The sequence below is a fragment of the Dama dama genome, chromosome 5 (assembly GCF_033118175.1).
Source record: "Dama dama isolate Ldn47 chromosome 5, ASM3311817v1, whole genome shotgun sequence".
NCBI lineage: Eukaryota > Metazoa > Chordata > Mammalia > Artiodactyla > Cervidae > Dama > Dama dama.
In genome coordinates, this window is record NC_083685.1 from 27,167,309 (window position 1) to 27,186,836 (window position 19,528).

At 45.0% G+C, this 19,528-nt stretch overlaps 1 protein-coding gene across 8 annotated transcripts in view; it reads left to right on the forward strand.

Annotated features, from left to right (window-relative positions):
- The first annotated feature begins 1,906 nt into the window (after positions 1–1,906).
- The window catches only part of SFSWAP (splicing factor SWAP), a 79,681-nt gene continuing 62,059 nt past the window's right edge, over positions 1,907–19,528 (forward strand). For 4 of the 8 annotated variants that reach the window (XM_061142135.1, XM_061142137.1, XM_061142138.1 and 1 more), the window contains exons 1-6: positions 1,907–2,283; positions 4,818–4,987; positions 5,571–5,702; positions 9,790–9,875; positions 17,755–17,980; positions 18,887–18,999. In XM_061142135.1, the coding sequence (XP_060998118.1) occupies positions 2,066–2,283; positions 4,818–4,987; positions 5,571–5,702; positions 9,790–9,875; positions 17,755–17,980; positions 18,887–18,999 (945 nt within the window). In that variant the 5' untranslated portion in view covers positions 1,907–2,065. Of the gene's footprint in view, positions 2,284–2,313; positions 4,404–4,452; positions 4,988–5,570; positions 5,703–9,789; positions 9,876–17,754; positions 17,981–18,886; positions 19,000–19,528 lie in introns of those variants that run through there. The other 4 variants (XM_061142136.1, XM_061142140.1, XM_061142139.1 and 1 more) reach the window with 4 other exon arrangements.

Here is a 19,528-nt window from a genome sequence, read left to right on the forward strand (position 1 = left end):
GTCTGATGACATGAGGCTTAGCATCATCAACCCCATTTGGGGACTGTTGTCTTGTTTCTCACTGGGCCTCATGAGGACCAAATGAGTCCTTACATGTGCTCAGGAGGGCACCTATCTGCCCTCATGACCACTGACGCCCTTTTATAGTGTCACAAAAGGCCTGGCCTGCAGACTGAGCATACAGGCTTCCTTGCCCACTGGCTTCACCTCCATTCAACAAATGCTGTTTGGGTGCTGGAGGGCAGGTCAGTGCATATGTCTACTTCTCTGTTTTGAATGGCATCTCCTGTTTTATCTGTATCTTCTTCCTGATTCTAGGTCTCCGCACAGCCCTTCCTTCACACCTAAGAAGGTACCCCACCCCAGCTGTGAGGAAGCAACCAACTCCAGCCTCCAGGGTAGTGGGGGCGCTGGCTCATCAGGGTTACCCCACCTACCCATTTTCAGCTCTTCCTAGACCTTTATTACCAGCTCAGTGTATTAATTTCCCTCTGCAGAACATTTGTTTTCTTAACTGAACCCAGATTATTAACCACTGGACCACCAGGGTGTTCCATTTTAGCCTAATTTTGACTGAATTTTAGGATTGGAATCACAAAGGTACTATTTGCACTTTTCTGTCTTGCTTCCTTTGCTCAAAATTGTTTCCGATTCATCCAGTCTCTTGCTTGTAACTTCAGCTCATTCAGTTTCATTGTATATTCCACTGTGTATATAACTACACTACAATGTATTTGAACATTCTGTTGTCGATGGACACGGGCTGCTTCCAGTCTGGGGCCATTGAAGACGGATGCTATAAACACTTGTGTCCAGGTCTCCTGCAGCATTCCGGGTACCACATGAGGGTACCCATCGGGGTATCCACGGACAAGTGGAACTGCAGGGTGTAGGTAAATACGTTGAACTTCATCAGAGAGTGACAGTTTCCAAAAGCAGTTGTACCAGAAAACTAAACAAATAAGAGACGAAACAAACCAAAGCAAAATCACCCCGCATTCAACTGGCAGGTGTCCACACACGCAGTTCCCACCACTTTCCTCCTACACGGGTCCCAGGACCACAAAATCCGTCAAGGTAAGAGGCTTCGCATCTTACTAAGAACTCTGACAACCGCTGAGGAAACCTTCTGAGGAAGGCGAGACCAGGGTCATGACCCCCAGGACGGAGAAGAAACCAGGGCTTCAGAAAAGCCATGCGACCTGCTCCCAAGGCACACCCCTGTCAACCTCCCGGGCCCCAGAATCCCCGGCCCAAAATACTCGATGCAACGACCCACGGCCCCCCTAACTCACAACACCCGATCCCACGACCCCACGGCCCCCGCCTCCCAAGCACTCAACTCCACGGTCCCCGAGCCCTGAGCACCCGACCCCACGGCCCCCAAACACCCGACCCCATGGGCCCAGGACACGCACCCCCACGACCCACTCCCCCGAGTATCCGAGTCCACGGTGCCTCGGTCCCAGAGCACCCGACCCCAGAACACTCAACCCCACGACCTCACGGCCCCACGGCCCCCAAGAACCCGACCCGACGGTCCCTGGCCCCAGAGTGCACGGTCCAGGGCCCGGCTGACAGAAAGACCTCTCCCAGGAACCAGCACCCGCCCCACCAAGCCGCGTACGCAGCCCACGAAGCGCCCGCCCTCCTTCCGCCCAGGGCCCGAACGCGCCCGGGTGTAGATAACGCACGATCCGAAGCCGCGCTTTCGCCACTGCTCTGGACTGCCGCTGCAGAAAATCCACACCAAAAACGCGCTTTCCTCTGAAAACGCAAGTTCCTAACGTGGCGGCACCTCCGAACGCGAAAACCTAGAGCCAAATATTTTCTAGAGGCTCAAACGACGAGAGTGGATTAGCTATTCAGTGGAATCTGCTCGCCGGAAGTAGGGCTGCACCTCGCCGGAAGTTGCGCTCCTCCATTTTATTGCCCGCAATGGCGGCAGTGTCTAGGTTGGGGCCGGGATGCGGCGCTCTTGACTGAGCGGGTAGGCCAAGCGGAGGCTTCAGGGACATCGGCCGCGGCGCAGAAGAAAATCAGCCTGGACGCCGGGGACGCTGTCATGTACGGCGCGAGCGGAGGCCGCACCAAAACCGAGAGGAAAAGCGGCGCGAAGGAGGAGACCGGGCCCGGCGGTGCCGGCGGTGGGGGGAACCGAGTGGAGCTGCTGGTCTTCGGCTATGCCTGCAAGCTGTTCCGAGACGATGAGCGGGCCCTGGCCCAGGAACAGGGACAGCACCTCATCCCCTGGATGGGGGACCACAAGATCCTCATCGACAGGTCGGTTCCTCCCCCCACCCGCCGGTCCTCCCCTTCCCTCGCCCGCTTGATTTCGTCTGATGTTGACTTGATGGCCAGGACTGAAAGGGGGTTTTCTGGAGTCATCGGGGATCCGGGGGACACCCCTCCCCTGTCCCCACATCCCCCTGGTTTTGCGGGGGAGGGGATGGTGAAACCTGCCCTAAGGCACTGGCTGGAGCTGCGTGCCGCGTCTGTCGCCGGAGGGATCGTCTCTGCTCCCACAGCCCCTCACGACCCCTCACTCTTGTCGCTGGGTTGCAGTTGCCACTCCGGGCAGTGGAAGCTGCCCGGGCCCAGGGCCTCTCCTGACCGGCGCTCTGGGGCCCTCCGCGCTCCCACAGCTCCGTGTGGTGGGAGGGCAACCCGAAACGCCGCAAGCTGATGTCGCGATTAGAGACCTCTTGGACCCCAAGAGTTGGCTTTGAACCTCTCTTATCCCCAGCGCTCTCAGTGGAGCGCCCGTATTTTGCTGTCATGACATATGATCCACCCCCCTCCCCATTCCTCCCCTTTCCTTTGTTAATCCGATGAGTTTCACAGATTCAGGCTGAAGTTGCCAGTCAGTTGAAGGCCAGTTGACTTTTTGCAGACACTGGCCTTGCTCTTAGAGGTATTGTTCTTAGGGCTGGTTTCACTGTCTTTTAAAACCTGAAGGGTGGAGCTGAAGACAGATATGTTCTTTTCAAATCAAACATTCTTATAGATAGTCACCCTGGAGCGTGTTTGGCCACTTTGGACAGAGGGGTCATGGGATTGAAATTTCTAAAGATGTTTGATTTGAAAAGGATGACCTTACATGATGTAGGTTGTTTGCTCCCCTCCCCTCCCATGTTTTCAGTCCCTCTTTCTCCTTGGGATTTTTGTGGGTTTGGTTTTTGCCAGTTTGGCAACTCTGCTTCTGGGGCCCGGACTGAAAAGTAACCGTGACCAGCCATTAAACTGTGGAATAGTCTCTCCAAGTGAACGAAGCCCATCGTTTGAGACAATTAAAACTGGATTCTGCAAAGCCCTGGAACCTGACTATAGGGATGACCTCTGAGCTGGCCTGAATGGACACATTAATGACCAAACGCCTTTTCCATCCCCGACGTTTCCACTTGGAGTTAGATCTAGACAAGAAGAACTCATGAAGGGAGGGTCACCAGCTCAGGTCTGGACCTGAGGGCCCCGGCACTCTGCTCAAGCATGCTGTACCTTTAAACCATGGTTTCTATTGAATGATGTCGCCTGAGTTGTCAGGTGGCTTCCTTTTGAAAAGTGTTACTTGTGGCATTGTTAAAGTTTGATAAGCGAGGAAGTCTGAGCTTTTTATACAGTTTTCCATATCATTCTGTACATGATGTGAGTTAGGTCTTCCAAAACCAGTGGGGAGCAAACACTACACATGTAGATGTGTAATATTTTAAGATAATGATCTACATTTGTAAGTTAAGGAGGTTTACAGCATAGTAAAAATAATTTTTAAATTTAATAATATGCAATAACTTGACTACCCTGAAATATTTGGCCTTTTTTCCTGTAAATGTCTTTTTTTCCCCTATATTTTCTAATCCTCATTACAAAAGTCAGCGTTGAAAAATTAAGCAGACTTTTGTCTCTCTACATCTGTTTTTGCAACCCTAAATCTGAGTGTCTTAAGTAAAATTCACTAATTCACTCATTATCTGAGAGTTGGCACTTTGACAGCATCTTCATTGAACTTTTTGTACTTAAAAGCATAGCAGAAAGTGCTTCCTTAGTCTTCATCTGGCTAACAAACCTATGGGTCCACGCAAGTGCACATGGATGTGTGTTCATGTATGTTATATCCTGGGGGCATAAAGTTTAGAAGCACATATTTTATGCTGAATCTTCTAATAGTTTTGCTCTGTTTCTAGTGAACCTCCTTAAACTGCACGTATATGTCACTGTTCCTATGTATGTGTGTCTCTCTATCACATAACCCAGCACTTATTTCCTCAGCCAAGTGGCTAGGGGGCGAGCCTAGCCAAGATTTTACCTCCAATGGACGCAAGTTTCTTTGGTGAAGATCTCTCCTGAGAGTTCGGGACTAGCAGAAAGAAGCGAGGAAATTTCGACCGTTTGGTTCTTACGGATAGGTATTTATGTATTCGGTTTGTGTGAATGTAAGCTATGATATTTGACTTTTCAGAAAAAAAAAAAGTTTTTTCTTTTTTTTTTTTTCCTTACAAATGGCATTGAGTGGTTAACCAAGCCATAAAGGGTAAGAACTGCCACTGAAGTGGATACCATTTAAGCTATTAAAGGATTGTTTACCTTTAATTATAAGTTTTATCGTATGTTAGAAAGGAATTTAGACTTTGTTAAGATAACTTGAGTTTAAACGTAGGTGAGATATGACTAGCCAAATTAAATATAATGAGAAGAATTTTTATGTTTGCTTTCATATTTTTATTTCTTTGTTTTGATTGGTAAGTATACATAGAAAACGTCACACACGAACCAACCCAAACGTTAATTTCTTCCCATTGACCAGCATGTTCATATTACAGATATGATGGGCGCGGTCACCTGCATGACCTTTCTGAGTATGATGCTGAGTATTCCACATGGAACAGAGATTACCAGCTCTCCGAAGAGGAGGCACGAATAGAGACCCTGTGTGATGAAGAGAGGTATTTAGCCTTGCATACGGACTTGCTTGAGGAGGAGGCAAGGCAAGGTACTGCTCAAGAAAAACTTACTTAAGCAACAAACTTTTTAAAAAATTTTTAAGTATTTAAAAGTTTACTCCCATTCATTTTTTTATACTCACTCTTTCTGATATTATCTTGACAGTACCCAGTGGATTGGAAAAACAGCAGTCTTTGCGTTCTGAGAGGACCTCAGGATAGTTTATATATAGAGCCACAGAGAATTTTCCCAGCTTTTGAGGGCAGACTGGGATTTGAAAAAACAAAAACCAAACTCTTTAACTGTTCTTCTTTAACAGTATCGTATAAATGAAAATTGATGTTCTTGTCTTTGCCATAACAATCTTTAATACAGTTCTTAATCCCCAAGTTTCTCAGCAGGAAGAAATTTTCCACAAAAGACGTGTAATCTGCTGTCTGTGGTAAACATGTACTGGCAAAAGTACATATTGATAGATGTGAAGTGTGAAATTTTAAAAAACATTTTTGCCTCAAAAAGAGGTTGGAAAAAGTGTGTTGTATGCTTTACTGATAGCCACAACTTTAGAAATATATAAAATGTTTCTCAGTAAATTTCTGCTTCTGTTAACATAATTCTCATTTTTGTTCAAGAGGAAGAATACAAGCGGTTGAGTGAAGCACTGGCGGAGGACGGGAGCTATAATGCAGTGGGATTCACGTACGGCAGTGAATACTATGACCCATCCGAACCCACGGAGGAAGAGGAACCTTCCAAACAGAGAGGTGAGGTGAGGGGGCTGCCCGGGTGATGCTGTTGGGCAGGCATTGCATGTAACTGTAGAGTCTTCAGAGCACGATTACGGGCACTAAACAGCCACAGTGTCACTGTGGGACAGAAAGGAAACATGATTGATGTTAGGGTAAAACAAAGATAAGAAGTAGGAAAAGAATAATTGTTGGAAGTGGGAATGAATTCAGACTTCAGTTATCTTCCAAGGATCTGGTTGGCTTTTCCTTTCTTTCTTTTGGATTCATGGAGCAGGAAGTTACTCTAGATTCTGTGTTTCCAGACAGTGTATGTGTTGAAACCCACAGAAACTCATTCTCAGAGCATTGATGGGACAGGCATTAACCACCCTCCTGCTAACCTGCTTCTTCATAGCCACTCTATGAGTGAAATGACAGGTGTCCAGTGGAAGGACACCTGTGGAGTCAGTTATTATCAAACAGAAGATAGCACAGGGTGTCCTGGTTAGTCTCGATAGGCCCTAGGACATAGACTTACCGCAGTATTTCAAAGTAAGTAATATTTACCTAGAAATAAAGATTCTAAATTTATGCCTTTTTGGATTAACTCTGAATATTTTTTTTAAGTAAACAATAGTGCTACTAAAAAAACTGGACCTGTGCAATTCAGGAATAAACTCCATATTCACTTTGATAAGCCCTGAGAGCACCTTTATTACAGCCCTGCATACTGATGAGTCATGAATTATCAATAATGATAACACACACTTGGAACATTAAGGGTGGATCACTTTATTCAGGCTATTCTGTTTAAAGAGAAGAAGAACTTCAGAAACCTATTCAAATGTTCGGAGTAATGAACTGGAATCACATCATAGAGAGATGGAATTCTGGAGCTAGCTGAACCTGTGATATGGACTTACTTAATTGTTTTCTCCTCAAGTAACAAATCTTCCGGCAAGTATGAAGTAACTGTGGCAGTTCATATTAAAATGCCGTCTGCCCTGCACATTAAAATGCCTGTGCCCTGCAGCCCCACTAGGGTTCTCCCAGCTTCTTCACCATGGGGCATGGCAGCGAGATGTGGGGCCAGCTCATGCAGACACTCGCCTCGTCGCCCTTGCTTTTGTTCTGCTCGTTACTTTATGGGTGTAAGAGTCACTGTTGCACAGCTCTGCTCTGCAAGCTTCTCAAGTCTTCCCAAATGTCATTTTAATTATATTGAGTTAAAGCTTAGTTAAAGTATTAAACACCTTCTTGCAATGACTTTTGAATCTGAGGAGACCTCAGAAGTTAGGGCGCGGTGGATGTGTTCTTGCAGGTTTGAAAAGTATACACTCATTCCTTAATCTAGAATAAGTCATCCATCTTAGGATTCCGGACAGTTCCAATTTTGTTGTTGTCTCTGAGCCTTGTACATTATGTATGCTTTAACATTTTAGATTGGGGATCAGCAAACTGGGACTGAAGACCAGTTGGCGTATTTCTGTGAAGTTATATTGGAACGGCCATGCTCATTTGCCCCTGTTTTGTCTGTGCGCTTTTGCAGTTCATTGACAAAGTGGAGTAGTTGAGACAGAGGCCACCTGGCCAAAGAGCCAGAAATATTTACTGTCTGGCTTTTTGCAGAAAGATGTCGCAGACCCCTGTTTTAGGTGTTGGGCACCTGTCTCACTGTAATCGTTGGGCTACCTGATGTCAAATATGGTTAGATTATTGAAAACAGTCCACTATTCTTGCCTGGGAAATCCCATGGGCAGAGGATCCTGATGGGTTACAGTCCACGGGGTTGCAAAAGATTGGGACACAGCTTAACAACTAAATAACAACAACATTGAATTTTAAGAAGTTCAATGTGGCTTAGTTTCTCTTCCAAGTTTTAGTGTCTTTTCTCTTTAATGTAAATTTCTCCGTATTTAAAATCTTGTTTCTGTAACCACATCCTCCGAATTTTGCTTTGTGTGCCGATTAATTTCTTTAATGGAAGATGAGGCCCTGTAAAACTTGCAGCTCAACTTTTAGTTTACACTAGTATAAATAAAATGCCACATACACAAATACCATGTAAGCATGCACACACACTCATACATACTTGGATGTGTACCTATGCATACACACACTTTTGAAATAGAATACAGTTTGGTACCCAGTACCACTAACAACCAGATTGTACTTTACTGCTGCACTATCTTGCAGTCTAAAATTTTAATTTTTGTTTGTTTTTCTGAGTCACCAACATGTCTCAATATTCCCTGATTTCCAAAAATGCCATACAGTTGACTGTTGAGCAACACAGGTGTGAACTTGGGAGGTCTGCTTATTCTCGGATTTTTTTCTTCTTTTGATAAAAAGCAGTACTGTGCTGTTGGTCAGATCCACAGAAGTGGAGCCACAGATACAGAGGACCAGCTCTGGGACTTGAGCATCCCCAGATTTTGGTGCCCTTGCAGACACTGAGGGGCGACTGCAGTGTCCTGGTGTTTGACTGCTGTAAATCCTTGTGATATTAACCAGAAGCCTTCGACGGCGCCTTTAGTTCTGTGTAACTTCTCTCTTCCCTCTCTGCAGCTTACTGTTTCCAGCCCAGTTCCATCTTTTATTTTCACAGGTTTTCATCATTATCACCTATCCCTTTCTTTAACAAGAAAAGATTTAAATTTATTTGAATCTGAGTTAACATTACAATAGTTGGTTTTTATTTTGTGCTGCTAAAACCATTTTTCTGTGAAGTATGTGTAAGAACAAAGCAAATCTGTAACCAACTGTTCCAAATAGCGCTTTTGCTCCAAGTTCCTTTATTTTTGAGAACAGCTTAGCACTAAGGAAAGTCTATTTGAACAAAGTTTATAGCACTTTGTCATTTTAGGGAGATATGGTGAAGTTATACTTTTATATACTCACACCTTTGAGCTCATTCCCAAAGAAATTTGGGGATTTTAAGCTGTTACTTGGCATGTTGCAGACCACTGTTTCTAATACGTATCAGTTCTGCTCTGTCATTTGGTTACTGGAGCTGAACAGAGGGGTTGCTGATTACAGGGAACTTTCATGCCATAGCAAGTCTTCAGTTCTTGGGAGAGAGCCGAGGGTACGTGAGCTTGTGGGACATTGGTGAATACGCTTACTTAATCAGTCTATGTCTCATCAGACTGCAGCCCCCAGGTCTTTGTGTACTGTGACGCCTATATAAAGTTCCTTCTCAGCTTCACAGAGAATTGAGTTTGAAATTGTTGTCTCTTCAAGAGACTCCATTATGTACAGTAGAGATACTCGTTTTGATGAAGACTTAATATTTATTTCATGTCATCTTTTTTGAAAGAAGAAATAAGTAGATGTTGAAATTCTTTATGTTGAAATTCTAAAAACATTAGCTTTTACAAGTTTTCCAGTATGTTTTCGTACATTTCACCATATCCTTTTAAATTGTTCCTTAAATTGAGATGTATATAGGTACCTTAGAATTCAGAAAGTTAGTGTGTAGTGTCTTGTCTGGCTTCCAGTAGACAGATGTTTGTTACGTGAACGGTTAAACAAGAAATGAAAATAGACATACATCTGATTATTTGTGAAGAGAGAGGTGGTTTGCTTGGGTGGAAAGGTCTTGGCAGTTATATGCAGGGATTTTATGGTTCAGTGATGAAAATGGTCGTCTTGTAATTGAGCACCCTGTGCTGTGCCTGGCCCTCTGGGGAACCCACCCAGATAGTGGGAGGGGGGTGGGCTTAGCAGATAAGAGGGGCTGGGAAGGAGGAGAGCTGAAAGTGTGTCGCACGCCTGCTACGTGCAGAGCCTCGGGGTGGAAACGCTCACATGCGTTGTCTCACTGCATCCGCAGCCTGGCCCTGGAGTCCACGCTGCCACTGTGTCTGTACCAGGAGGAAACAGACAAGAACGAGGGAGGCATGGCCCCATGCTGCACCACCCCAGCCCCTCTGGGATCTGGTGAGGTGCTTTTGCCCAAAGGTAGTACAGTGAACACAGAATAGAGAGTGGAAGTGTTCCTGGGAGCTGTGACGTATGACAAGACCACGAGGGGCCAGGTGATGCTCGTGCCGCTCTCCCCTCCACTGTTGCCGTCTTCTCAGGTCGTGGTTCTGAAGTTCTATGTTTTCTTTTTATACAGAAAAACATGAAGCTGAAAATTTGGAGGAAAACGAGGAGCCTTTCATTGCCCCATTAGGACTGAACGTGCCGCCTGATGTGGAACTGGTAGGTGTCTTTGTCCTTCACGATGCTATTCACCGCTGTTAGCACTTAGCAGGAAGTACTCATGTGAGAGCCTCACCACAGTCACAGCCGCCTTACAGTTTGTGTGATGCTTTACAATTATTTTTGAGTTAATGGAGGAAAAATCATCACACACCGCCTATTTTTCTCTGAAGAAAAAGAAAAACATTACAGAAGAATCACTAGACCAAAGCATCAGCTGGGGGAGCTGGCTCACTCTCAGAGACCATGTGGTTGAATCCCCAGGTTTTACCAGCACAGAAAAACCTAGTCAGAATTTCTGGTGAGGAGACTGTTAGCCACGTTTAGGTGTAAAAACCCTCTTGCTCAAAGCAGCTTGGCTTCAGTAGAGTTGCTCTGTCCTATCTTTCTCTAATGTGCTTTTTGTGGGCACTTAAGATAAGTGTCTTCAGCTTGACATTCCCTTGGCACACTTCCGCCTGGTTTTCCTCTCTAGTATGTCAAGAACGTGTGGTATCTCCAGGCAGCCCCTGCACTCAGGAGGAACACCAGGGTGGCATCCTCTCCACCTTAGTGCTCTGCAGCTGGTTACTGGCGGAGTTGGATTAATCTCACCTCACCTGCTATTTCAGCTACATTTGGTTCAGTTTACATTGTAACAGGCCTCATCAAGGGTTTTCCACCTATTACCTCATTTAATGCTAGTGATCCTGTGAAGTAGCTTCCTGTTACTATCTCTCTTTCACAGATGAAGAGAAGTGAACAAGTTGGGTCACACACAGCAGGCAGGAACTGTGGCTCATAGTCTTTTAACTGTCGGGCCATAATAAGTTGCTATGATTTGTAGGATCCTTACATGTTTATTAGGGATGTTTAAAACATTTTTGTTGCATGTACATACCCAGAAAAGGGCTATTTGTGCTCACTGTAAAGTTTTTTCTTTGGTGTCTTCCTGCCTTGGATGTGGGTATTCCAGGTCCTTCTGTGTGTCCTGCTACAGCATCACTGAATAAACAGTGGACACTGAAAACTCACAGGAGTCTTTTGCATTCTCCTCACGTGTACATGACACCTCCCATATTTAGTGCAGCATGGATTTGATGGTTCTTCCCCTTTAGTTTTGGTAATATAGAGTTTTATTATTTTTCTGTTGACCAGTCATGATACAATGGTATTAAGTGAGTAATAGTTACATAATCACAATAGAGGAAGATGTTTTATCAGTTTTCATAATCAATGACCAGACAAAAAGTAAAAGATGATTACAGTTGCAAGCCATAATGGGAACATGATTAACTTCACAGTATAAAAAAATTACATGCAGTTTGGGGGGTCAAGCAGAGTGATGTGGTACATATGTATGGAAGTGCATACAAGCACATGTGTTCATCTGCCGTAATCTCTATCTTTTGGTTGATGCATTTAATCCATTTACATTTAAGGTAATTATAGATATGTATGATCCTGTTCCCATAGTCTTAATTATTTTGGGTTTATCTTCTGTAAATCTTGCTTCTCTTGTGTTTCCTGCCTAAAGAAGTTCCTTTAGTATTTGTTGTAAAGCTGGTTTGGTATTGCTGAATTCTCTTAACTTTTGCTTGTCTGGAAAGCTTTTGATTTTTGGATCAAATCTGTATGAGAGTCTTGCTGGGTAGGGAAATCTTGGTTGTAGGTTCTTCCTTTTCATCGCTTTAAATATATCTTGCTACTCCCTTCTGGCTTGTAGAGTTTCTGTTGACAAATCAGCTGATAAACCTGATGGGAGTTTCCTTGTATGTTATTTGTTGTTTCTCCCTTGCTGCTTTTACTATTTTATCTTTTTCTTTAACTTTTGTCAGTTTGATTACTGTGTGTCTCAGTGTGTTCCTCCTTGGATATATCCTGTCTGGGACGCTCTGCTTCCTGGACTTGGTTGATTGTTTCTTTTCCCTTGTTACGGAAGTTTTCAGCTATTTTCTCTTCAAATATTTTCTCAGGTCTTTACTCTCTCTCCTCCTTCTGGGACCCCTATAATGCAAATGTTGGTGCGTTTAATATGTCCCAGAGGTCTCTTAGGCTGTCTTCTTTCTTTTTTTTTTTTTCATTCTTTTTTTGTGTATTCTGTTCTGAGGCAGTGATTTCCACCATTCTGTCCTCCAGGTCATTTATCTGTTCTTCTGCCTCAGTTACCTCAGTTATTCTGCTGTTGATTCCTTCTAATGTATTATTCATCTCTGTTCGTTTGTTCTTTAGTTCTTATAGGTCTTTGGTAAACATTTCTTGGATCTTCTCCATTGTTTTCCCAAGATCCTGGATCATCTTCACTACCATTATTCTGAATTCTTTTTCTGGCAGGTTCCTTCTCCACTTCATGTAGTTGTTTTTCTGAGATTTTATGATGTCCCTTCATCTGGGACATAACTTTCTGCCTTTTCATTTTGATTAACTTTCTGTCATATGGTTTTTGTTTTAGTCGCTTTGGGACTGTGCCTCTTGCTTATTCTGTCTGCCCTCTGATGGAGGAGGCTAGGAGGTTGGTGTAAGCTTCCTGATGGGAGTGACTGGCATGGGAAAAACTGGGTCTTGGTCTGGTGGCCAGGGCCTTGCTTGTAAAGCTTTAATCCAATTATCTGCTGATGGGTGGGGTTGCACTCCCTCCCTGCTAGTTGTCTGGCCTGAGGCAACTCAGCCCTGGGGTCTGCTAGCTCCATGGTGGGGTTAATGGTGACCTCCAAGAGGGCCTACTCCCATGGGGACCCTCCCGACCTGAGGCTGCCAGTGCCCCGGGCCCCGCAGTGAGCCCCTGCCAACCCACACCTTCACAGGAGGCCCCCCAACACTAGCAGCTAGTTTTGGTTCAGTCTCCTGTGGGGTCACTACTCCTTTCCTCTGGGTCTTGGTGTACACAAGATTTTGTGCCCTCCAAGATTGAAGTCTCTGTTCCCCCCAGTCCTGGGGAAGTCCTATAATCAAATTCTCCAGGCTGGAATACTGGAGTGGGTAGCCGTCTCCTTCTCCAGGGGATCTCCCCAACCCAGGGATCAAACCCACGTCTCCCGCATTGTAGGCAAATTCTTTACCAGCTGAGCCACAAGGGAAGCCCAAGAATACTAGAGTGGGTAGCCTATCCCTTCTCCAGCAGATCTTCCTGACCCCGGAATTGAACTGGGGTCTCCTGCATTGCAGGTGGATTCTTTACCAACTGAGATATCAGGAAAGCCCTCTGTAATCACAGCCCCAAATGAATTGATTGAGTCATGAACTACATTGTAAAAACAAAACCATGGATGTAAAAGCAGGGACTACAGGGTTGTCAGGTTTAGTCTACTAAAACCAGATTCAAAATCCTGAAGCCAGAAAGGAACATGGTGACGTATGTGTTTTTACAAATACATTTAAATTCTGCATGGAAAGAGGGACAAACGGTTAAGAGACAAAGTACCAGAAGAACAAACATGCACAACACATACTGGACCAGGGGTTAGTCAGTGCTCATCATATATGAACAGTCCTCACAGTCTCCTGAGAAAAACACACGAACTCCCCAGGGACATGGGTAAATAATTTTTTTCTGCACCCCCATCCCATGGCAACACACCAGCTGAACACATGGTGAGAATTAACACTAATCAGAGCAACCTTCAACGAAGTGTAACCACGTGACCCCAAGTTCTGCAATGGCTCTGGGCTGCAAGTGCAGGCCTGACCTATAGGCTGACCTGGGGCGGCTACTCTTGAAATACTGGTGTCAGGGGGACTGAGGAGCAGAGTAAGCACAGTGCCTGACTCAAAGCACCTGCTCAAAGAACACTCCTTATCTGCTGTTGCTATTAACCTACTGGACGGAAACCCAGCCCATGATGGGAACTGTGCGTTGAATCCTTCTCCCTTTTCCCTCTGCCCATAAAGTAAGTTAAACAAGCACATTTCGTTGGAAGGACTGATACTGAAGCTGAAGCTCCAATACTTTGGCCACTTGATGCAAAGAGCCGACTCACTGGAAAAGACCCTGATGCTGGGAAAGACTGAAGGCAAGAGAAGAGGATGACAGAAGGTGAGATGGTTGGATGGCATCACTGACTCAACGACATGAGTTTGAGCAAACTCTGGGAGCCTGTGAAGGACAAGGAAGCCTGGCATGCTGTAGTCCACGGGGTCGCAAAGAGTCAGATGTGACTGAGTGACTGAACAACAAAGCGCATTTCCCATGGAAATACACTCAAATGGGCGTGCTGAGCAGCAGCCCTTCTGGTCCCCACGGCTTGAGGGAAACGCAAGAAGGTACAGGACAGGCCCAGAAGGCCCGTGGCATCTCAGGTGGGTGAGAGACCAGGTTGAGACATGCTCTCTACCTTCCCTGCAGTGCAAGACAACACAATCACAAACGGGCCTGGGCGTGTGCAGAACTTGGGAGGTGACAAAGCCTGGGAAAGGAGCAGGTAACTGAAAACGCTGTCAGGACAAGCACTGAGCTACATATTCTGGCAAAAACTAGGTCCTCATTTCCCAAGGAACATACAAATAGCCACAGAGTCAGTATAAAAAGCTAAAATACAGCTGTGAGGCCAGCTGAGGGGCTTGAGTCTAGTCTAGGGGCTGGACCTGAAACAAATGGCCAGCCTCGAGCCTGCACCAGCACACATCTCCAGGGTGCCGCGATCTCTTAACTGCTCCCAATCCTTCACACGAAACCCCCAGAGCCCCTGCAGCCATTGGGTTCTTAAACCAAAAACTTAATTTAGAAACGAAGAACCCTTAAAGCACCTGCTCTCTTTACCATCCCCAGCCCCAATAGCCAGGAGCTAGAGAAGCCCCTGCCCACTCAGGCAGCATGTGTCCACATAAACGCATACCAGCAGTTTCAACATTTAGTGACCGAGAAGGAATCTATGACACAGACATCTGCCTACTGGAGCTACTCCACTAACGTGGACACGACAGTGTTCACAGCGGATCACTGCTCCAATTCACAGTAATTATGAAAAATCTACTACTGACGTCACCATAAAGGAAAAGCAAGCTGTCCACTGGAGACCCAGCGAGCACTCACAAGTGGTTTCTACACAGAGCAATTTCCTACTCAAGAGACCATTTTATAATAACATCAGAAGAGAGCAGACTTCCAGTTCAAGACGGTGGAGCAGAAGGACATGTGCTCATCTCCTGCGAAAGCACCAAAATCACAACTAGCTGTCAAATAACCATTGACAGGAGGACACTGGTACCCCCCCAAAAGATACCCCACATCTAAAGACAAAGAAGAAGCTGCAGCAAGACTGTAGGAGAGGCACAATCATGATAAAATAAAATCCTACACCCACTGAGTGGGTGACTTGCAAACTGGAGAATAATAATACCAAAGAAGGTCTCCCACTGTTGTAAAGGTTCTGAACCCCACGTCAGGCTTCCCAGGCTGGGGATCCGACAAAAGGACTGGGAATCCCTAGGGAATCTGACCTTGAAGGCCAGTGGGATTTGATTATAGGACTTCCCCAGGACTGGGGGGAACAGAGACTTCAATCTTGGAGGGCACAAAATCTTGTGTACACCAAGACCCAGAGGAAAGGAGCAGTGACCCCACAGGAGACTGAACCAAAACTAGCTGCTAGTGTTGGGGGGCCTCCTGTGAAGGTGTGGGTTGGCAGGGGCTCACTGCGGGGCCCGGGGCACTGGCAGCCTCAGGTCGGGAGGGTCCCCATGGGAGTAGGCCCTCTTGGAGGTCACCATTAACCCCACCATGGAGCTAGCAGACCCCAGGGCTGAGTTGCCTCAGGCCAGACAACTAGCAGGGAGGGAGTGCAACCCCACCCATCAGCAGATAATTGGATTAAAGCTTTACAAGCAAGGCCCTGGCCACCAGACCAAGACCCAGTTTTTCCCATGCCAGTCACTCCCATCAGGAAGCTTACACCAACCTCCTAGCCTCCTCCATCAGAGGGCAGACAGAATAAGCAAGAGGCACAGTCCCAAAGCGACTAAAACAAAAACCATATGACAGAAAGTTAATCAAAATGAAAAGGCAGAAAGTTATGTCCCAGATGAAGGGACATCATAAAACCCCAGAAAAACAACTAAATGAAGTGGAGAGGGACTGTATAGTGTCTTACATACATTTGCTTCAGTCTCAGATCCTGAAAGGATGTTCAAGGATGTTCCTAAATGCTTTGTTTCTCTATACTCATCTTCACTTTGTGAAATTACCCGTCTGTTTTTCTGTAACCACCGTAGCCATAATACTGCCCAACAGGTTGGTGGGTCATGAGAGAACATCTCTACTTGTGGGGGCAGATAGGGTTATATTTTCCCGTAAGGATCATTATTCTGAAGTAGTTATAAATAATTATCATATATACACTGACTCCAAAATTAATCTTCCTGGTGAGCCAAAGCCACTGAAAACATGCATCAGCGTCCAGACTTAAGTGCCCAGTGGGCCTTTAACATGGCCTCTGGTTTATTTTAGGATCAGTAAATAGCTTTAATTATAGACATTTATGCTGTTCAAGAGTGAAGGACGTCATTAGTTCAGGAGTCACATTTGAGAATTAAGTCATTGGTATTTTGTGAAGGATTCAGGCCTGAAATAACAATAAGCATCTTGACTGTGTGTTGTTAATGAGAGGTCATTTCCCACTTTATTTGCATGTAGTTTTCTAGTATTAATCTTTTCATTGATATTAATAAAAGTATTTCAGATGTGTGGCTTCCAGCTTCTGGTCTGAGGGGCTTCATGTGTGGGTAGGAATTGCTCAGCTTGGGATGTGGTAGAGGTAACTTAGCAGCAGGTGCAGGAAAGAGGTGGGGTCTGATTCCTAGTAGTAAACTCACTCTAAGGCAACAAGATGATTCACCCAGTAAACGTGGGTAAAACCCTCCCTGTTGTGGCCAGACCACACCTTGCTGTTCAGTTGCTAAGTCGTGTCCAACTCTTTGCAACCCCATGAACTGCAGCACTCCAGCCTTCCGTGTCCTTCTCTATCTCCCTGAGTTTGCCCAAACTCATGTCCATTGAGTCAGTGATGCCATCCAACCACTTCATCCTCTGTCGTCCCCTTCTCCTGCCTTCAATCTTTGCCAGCATCAGGGTCTTTTCCAGTGAGTTGACTCTTCCCATTATGTGGCCAGAGTATTGGAGCTTCAGCTTCAGCTTTAGTCCTTCCAGTGAATATTCAGGGTTGATTTCCTTTAGGATTGATTAGTTTTATCTCCTTGCTGTTCAGAGGACTCTCAAGAATCTTCTCTAGTACCACAGTTCGAAGGCATCAATTCTTTGGTGCTCAGCCTTCTTGATGGTCCAGCTCTCACATCTGTACATGACTGCTGGAAAAACTGTAGCTTTGACTATATAAACCTTTGTTGGCAAAGTGATGTCTCTGTTTTTTAATACGCTGTCTAGGTTTGTCATAGCTTTTCATCCAAGGAGCAGGTATCTTATAATTTTGTGGCTGCAATCACCATCTGCAGTGATTCTAGAGCCCAAAGACAAGTGATTCTTAGATCCTTGAAAAGCTTGTTGAAACATGCACCCTCTCCTAGAAATATGCATATGTATGTGCCGAATTTACATACAACTTCCCAGAAGATTCATGACCTCTGAAGCCTGTCATGGAACCATGGTTAAGGGCGCCCAATATATGGAAACATGTTGATTTTTTTAACAAAAATCTTCCTCCCGTCAGTTCAGTACAAAGCTAGAATGTCCTGCCTCAGCATGGGAGTTTTCTCCTCACAAAATTCAGAAACTGGGTGTCATGGGACAGGGGCCAGTGTCACAGTCTGTTCAAACTGGGCTCTTCCCATTGAAATGTCTGTAATTTCTTATAGTTGGCAATAAAAACCAGGGTCATTTCTATGTTTTGAGTCACGTAGTGAGTGGACAGGAGAACAGACTGGTGACATGAATGTGTGTGTTTTCTCATAGCCACCAACAGCCAAAATGCACGCCATCATTGAGCGCACGGCCAACTTTGTGTGCAAACAAGGTGCACAGTTCGAGATAATGCTGAAAGCCAAGCAGGCCCGAAACTCTCAATTTGACTTTCTACGCTTCGATCACTACCTCAACCCCTACTACAAATTCATCCAGAAAGCGATGAAAGAAGGACGGTATACGGTACTGGCAGAAAACAAAAGTGAAGAGAAAAAGAGTATGTGAAACTGTTTCTCTCCTGCATTGGTTGGGGTTGGGTGGGGCAGGGGTAAGGGAGGACCCTGGAGAAGTGTAGGGAGGGTCATCCTCATAGATATAAGCTTGAAGTCTGCACTGCAGAACTTCCAGAACGTTTATGAAGTCCTGCTGCCAAGGCCCAAGGATTAAACCTGCTGGTGCTCTGTAGTCTAGTGTGACACTCTTCCTGATAAGTCTGAAAATATATTAGATTCTTAATTAATATTTTTATAGATTGGTGATGTAGAATTAAATATTGATGCCATCAGAGCATAACCATGTTGGTTAGAAATAATTCCTTCCTTTGGGCTGTTGAACGTGTCACAGAGAAAGCAGCAGGTTCGTGCTTCATGGATGGTTCTAGGGTACACGCCTGGTTAGGGCCTAAGGTTGAGTGTCTAAATTTGGAATTCTTATGACAAAGACCAATTAAGTATTTCGAATAACATCCTGAGACAGCTGTATATCTGTCTGCCATTGAATTTTTCTTTCAGCTGAAACATGATTTTCAGAATCAGTTGTGTCAGTCTTACTACAGCCCTTACCTTCTCCATGTTGGTCTCCTGTAGGTTTCTAAAATACCTATTGCTGTTATTTTACCTTCATAAATCAGTGAGATTTTTGCCTCTTTTGTAAAAAAAAATGTGAATACTCAGTGGCCCCCGACCAGTAAATGCCAGAGGGGAGATGCCACTGGGCCATGCCTTCCTCACAGCCTGCCTTGCTGTTGAGTGACTTGGGGGCAGCGAGATGAGGAGTGTTTCCCAGAGGGATTGTTTGGGCAGATAACCGAGGAATGGCAGCACGTAGTTCCGCCTCTGTCTGTTCCTACGCTCTCACACAGTATATTTGTACATTAAAGTCTTGAAATGTGCTTTGCTTTTAGAGTCGGGCGTCAGCTCTGACAATGAAGATGACGACGACGAGGAGGACGGCAGTTACCTGCACCCGTCCCTCTTCGCCTCGAAGAAGTGCAACCGCCTGGAGGAACTCATGAAGGTGCTGGTCTCCTTACAGAACACAACTGCTAATTTAACCTTGGGAAGTTGTTAAGCAAGCATGTTTTTGTGTATTAGCTCTATTTCGTTTTACGATCGTTGAGGTATATTTCGCCATTTTGTTTGACTTGGCAGCAAAGGATTTGGTCCCTTTATTTCTCATGTGTCCTGTTTTATATAATCCCAAGCAGATTATTTTCATTTTATTATATTTGGGATATTTTTTACTATTTGGGATATTTAGAATAAGTAAAATGTTGATTGAGACTTAGAAAATGGGTTTTTCATACAGATTTTATTATGAGAGGATTTCATAGGTTCACAGAGTATGTGCTGCTTGAAACCATCTATCACAGGAAACATAATGTATTACCTAAAAACCTAAATTTTTTTTTCATCCTTATCATTAGGAGTTAATCCACACCCTTCATGCTGCCATTAGTGATGTGAGAAAACGGGTCCCTCAAACCTAAGCTTATCTTTTCAGTAGTCATGCAGTGCAGCTGATGATTGGACTTTAAAAGCTGTTG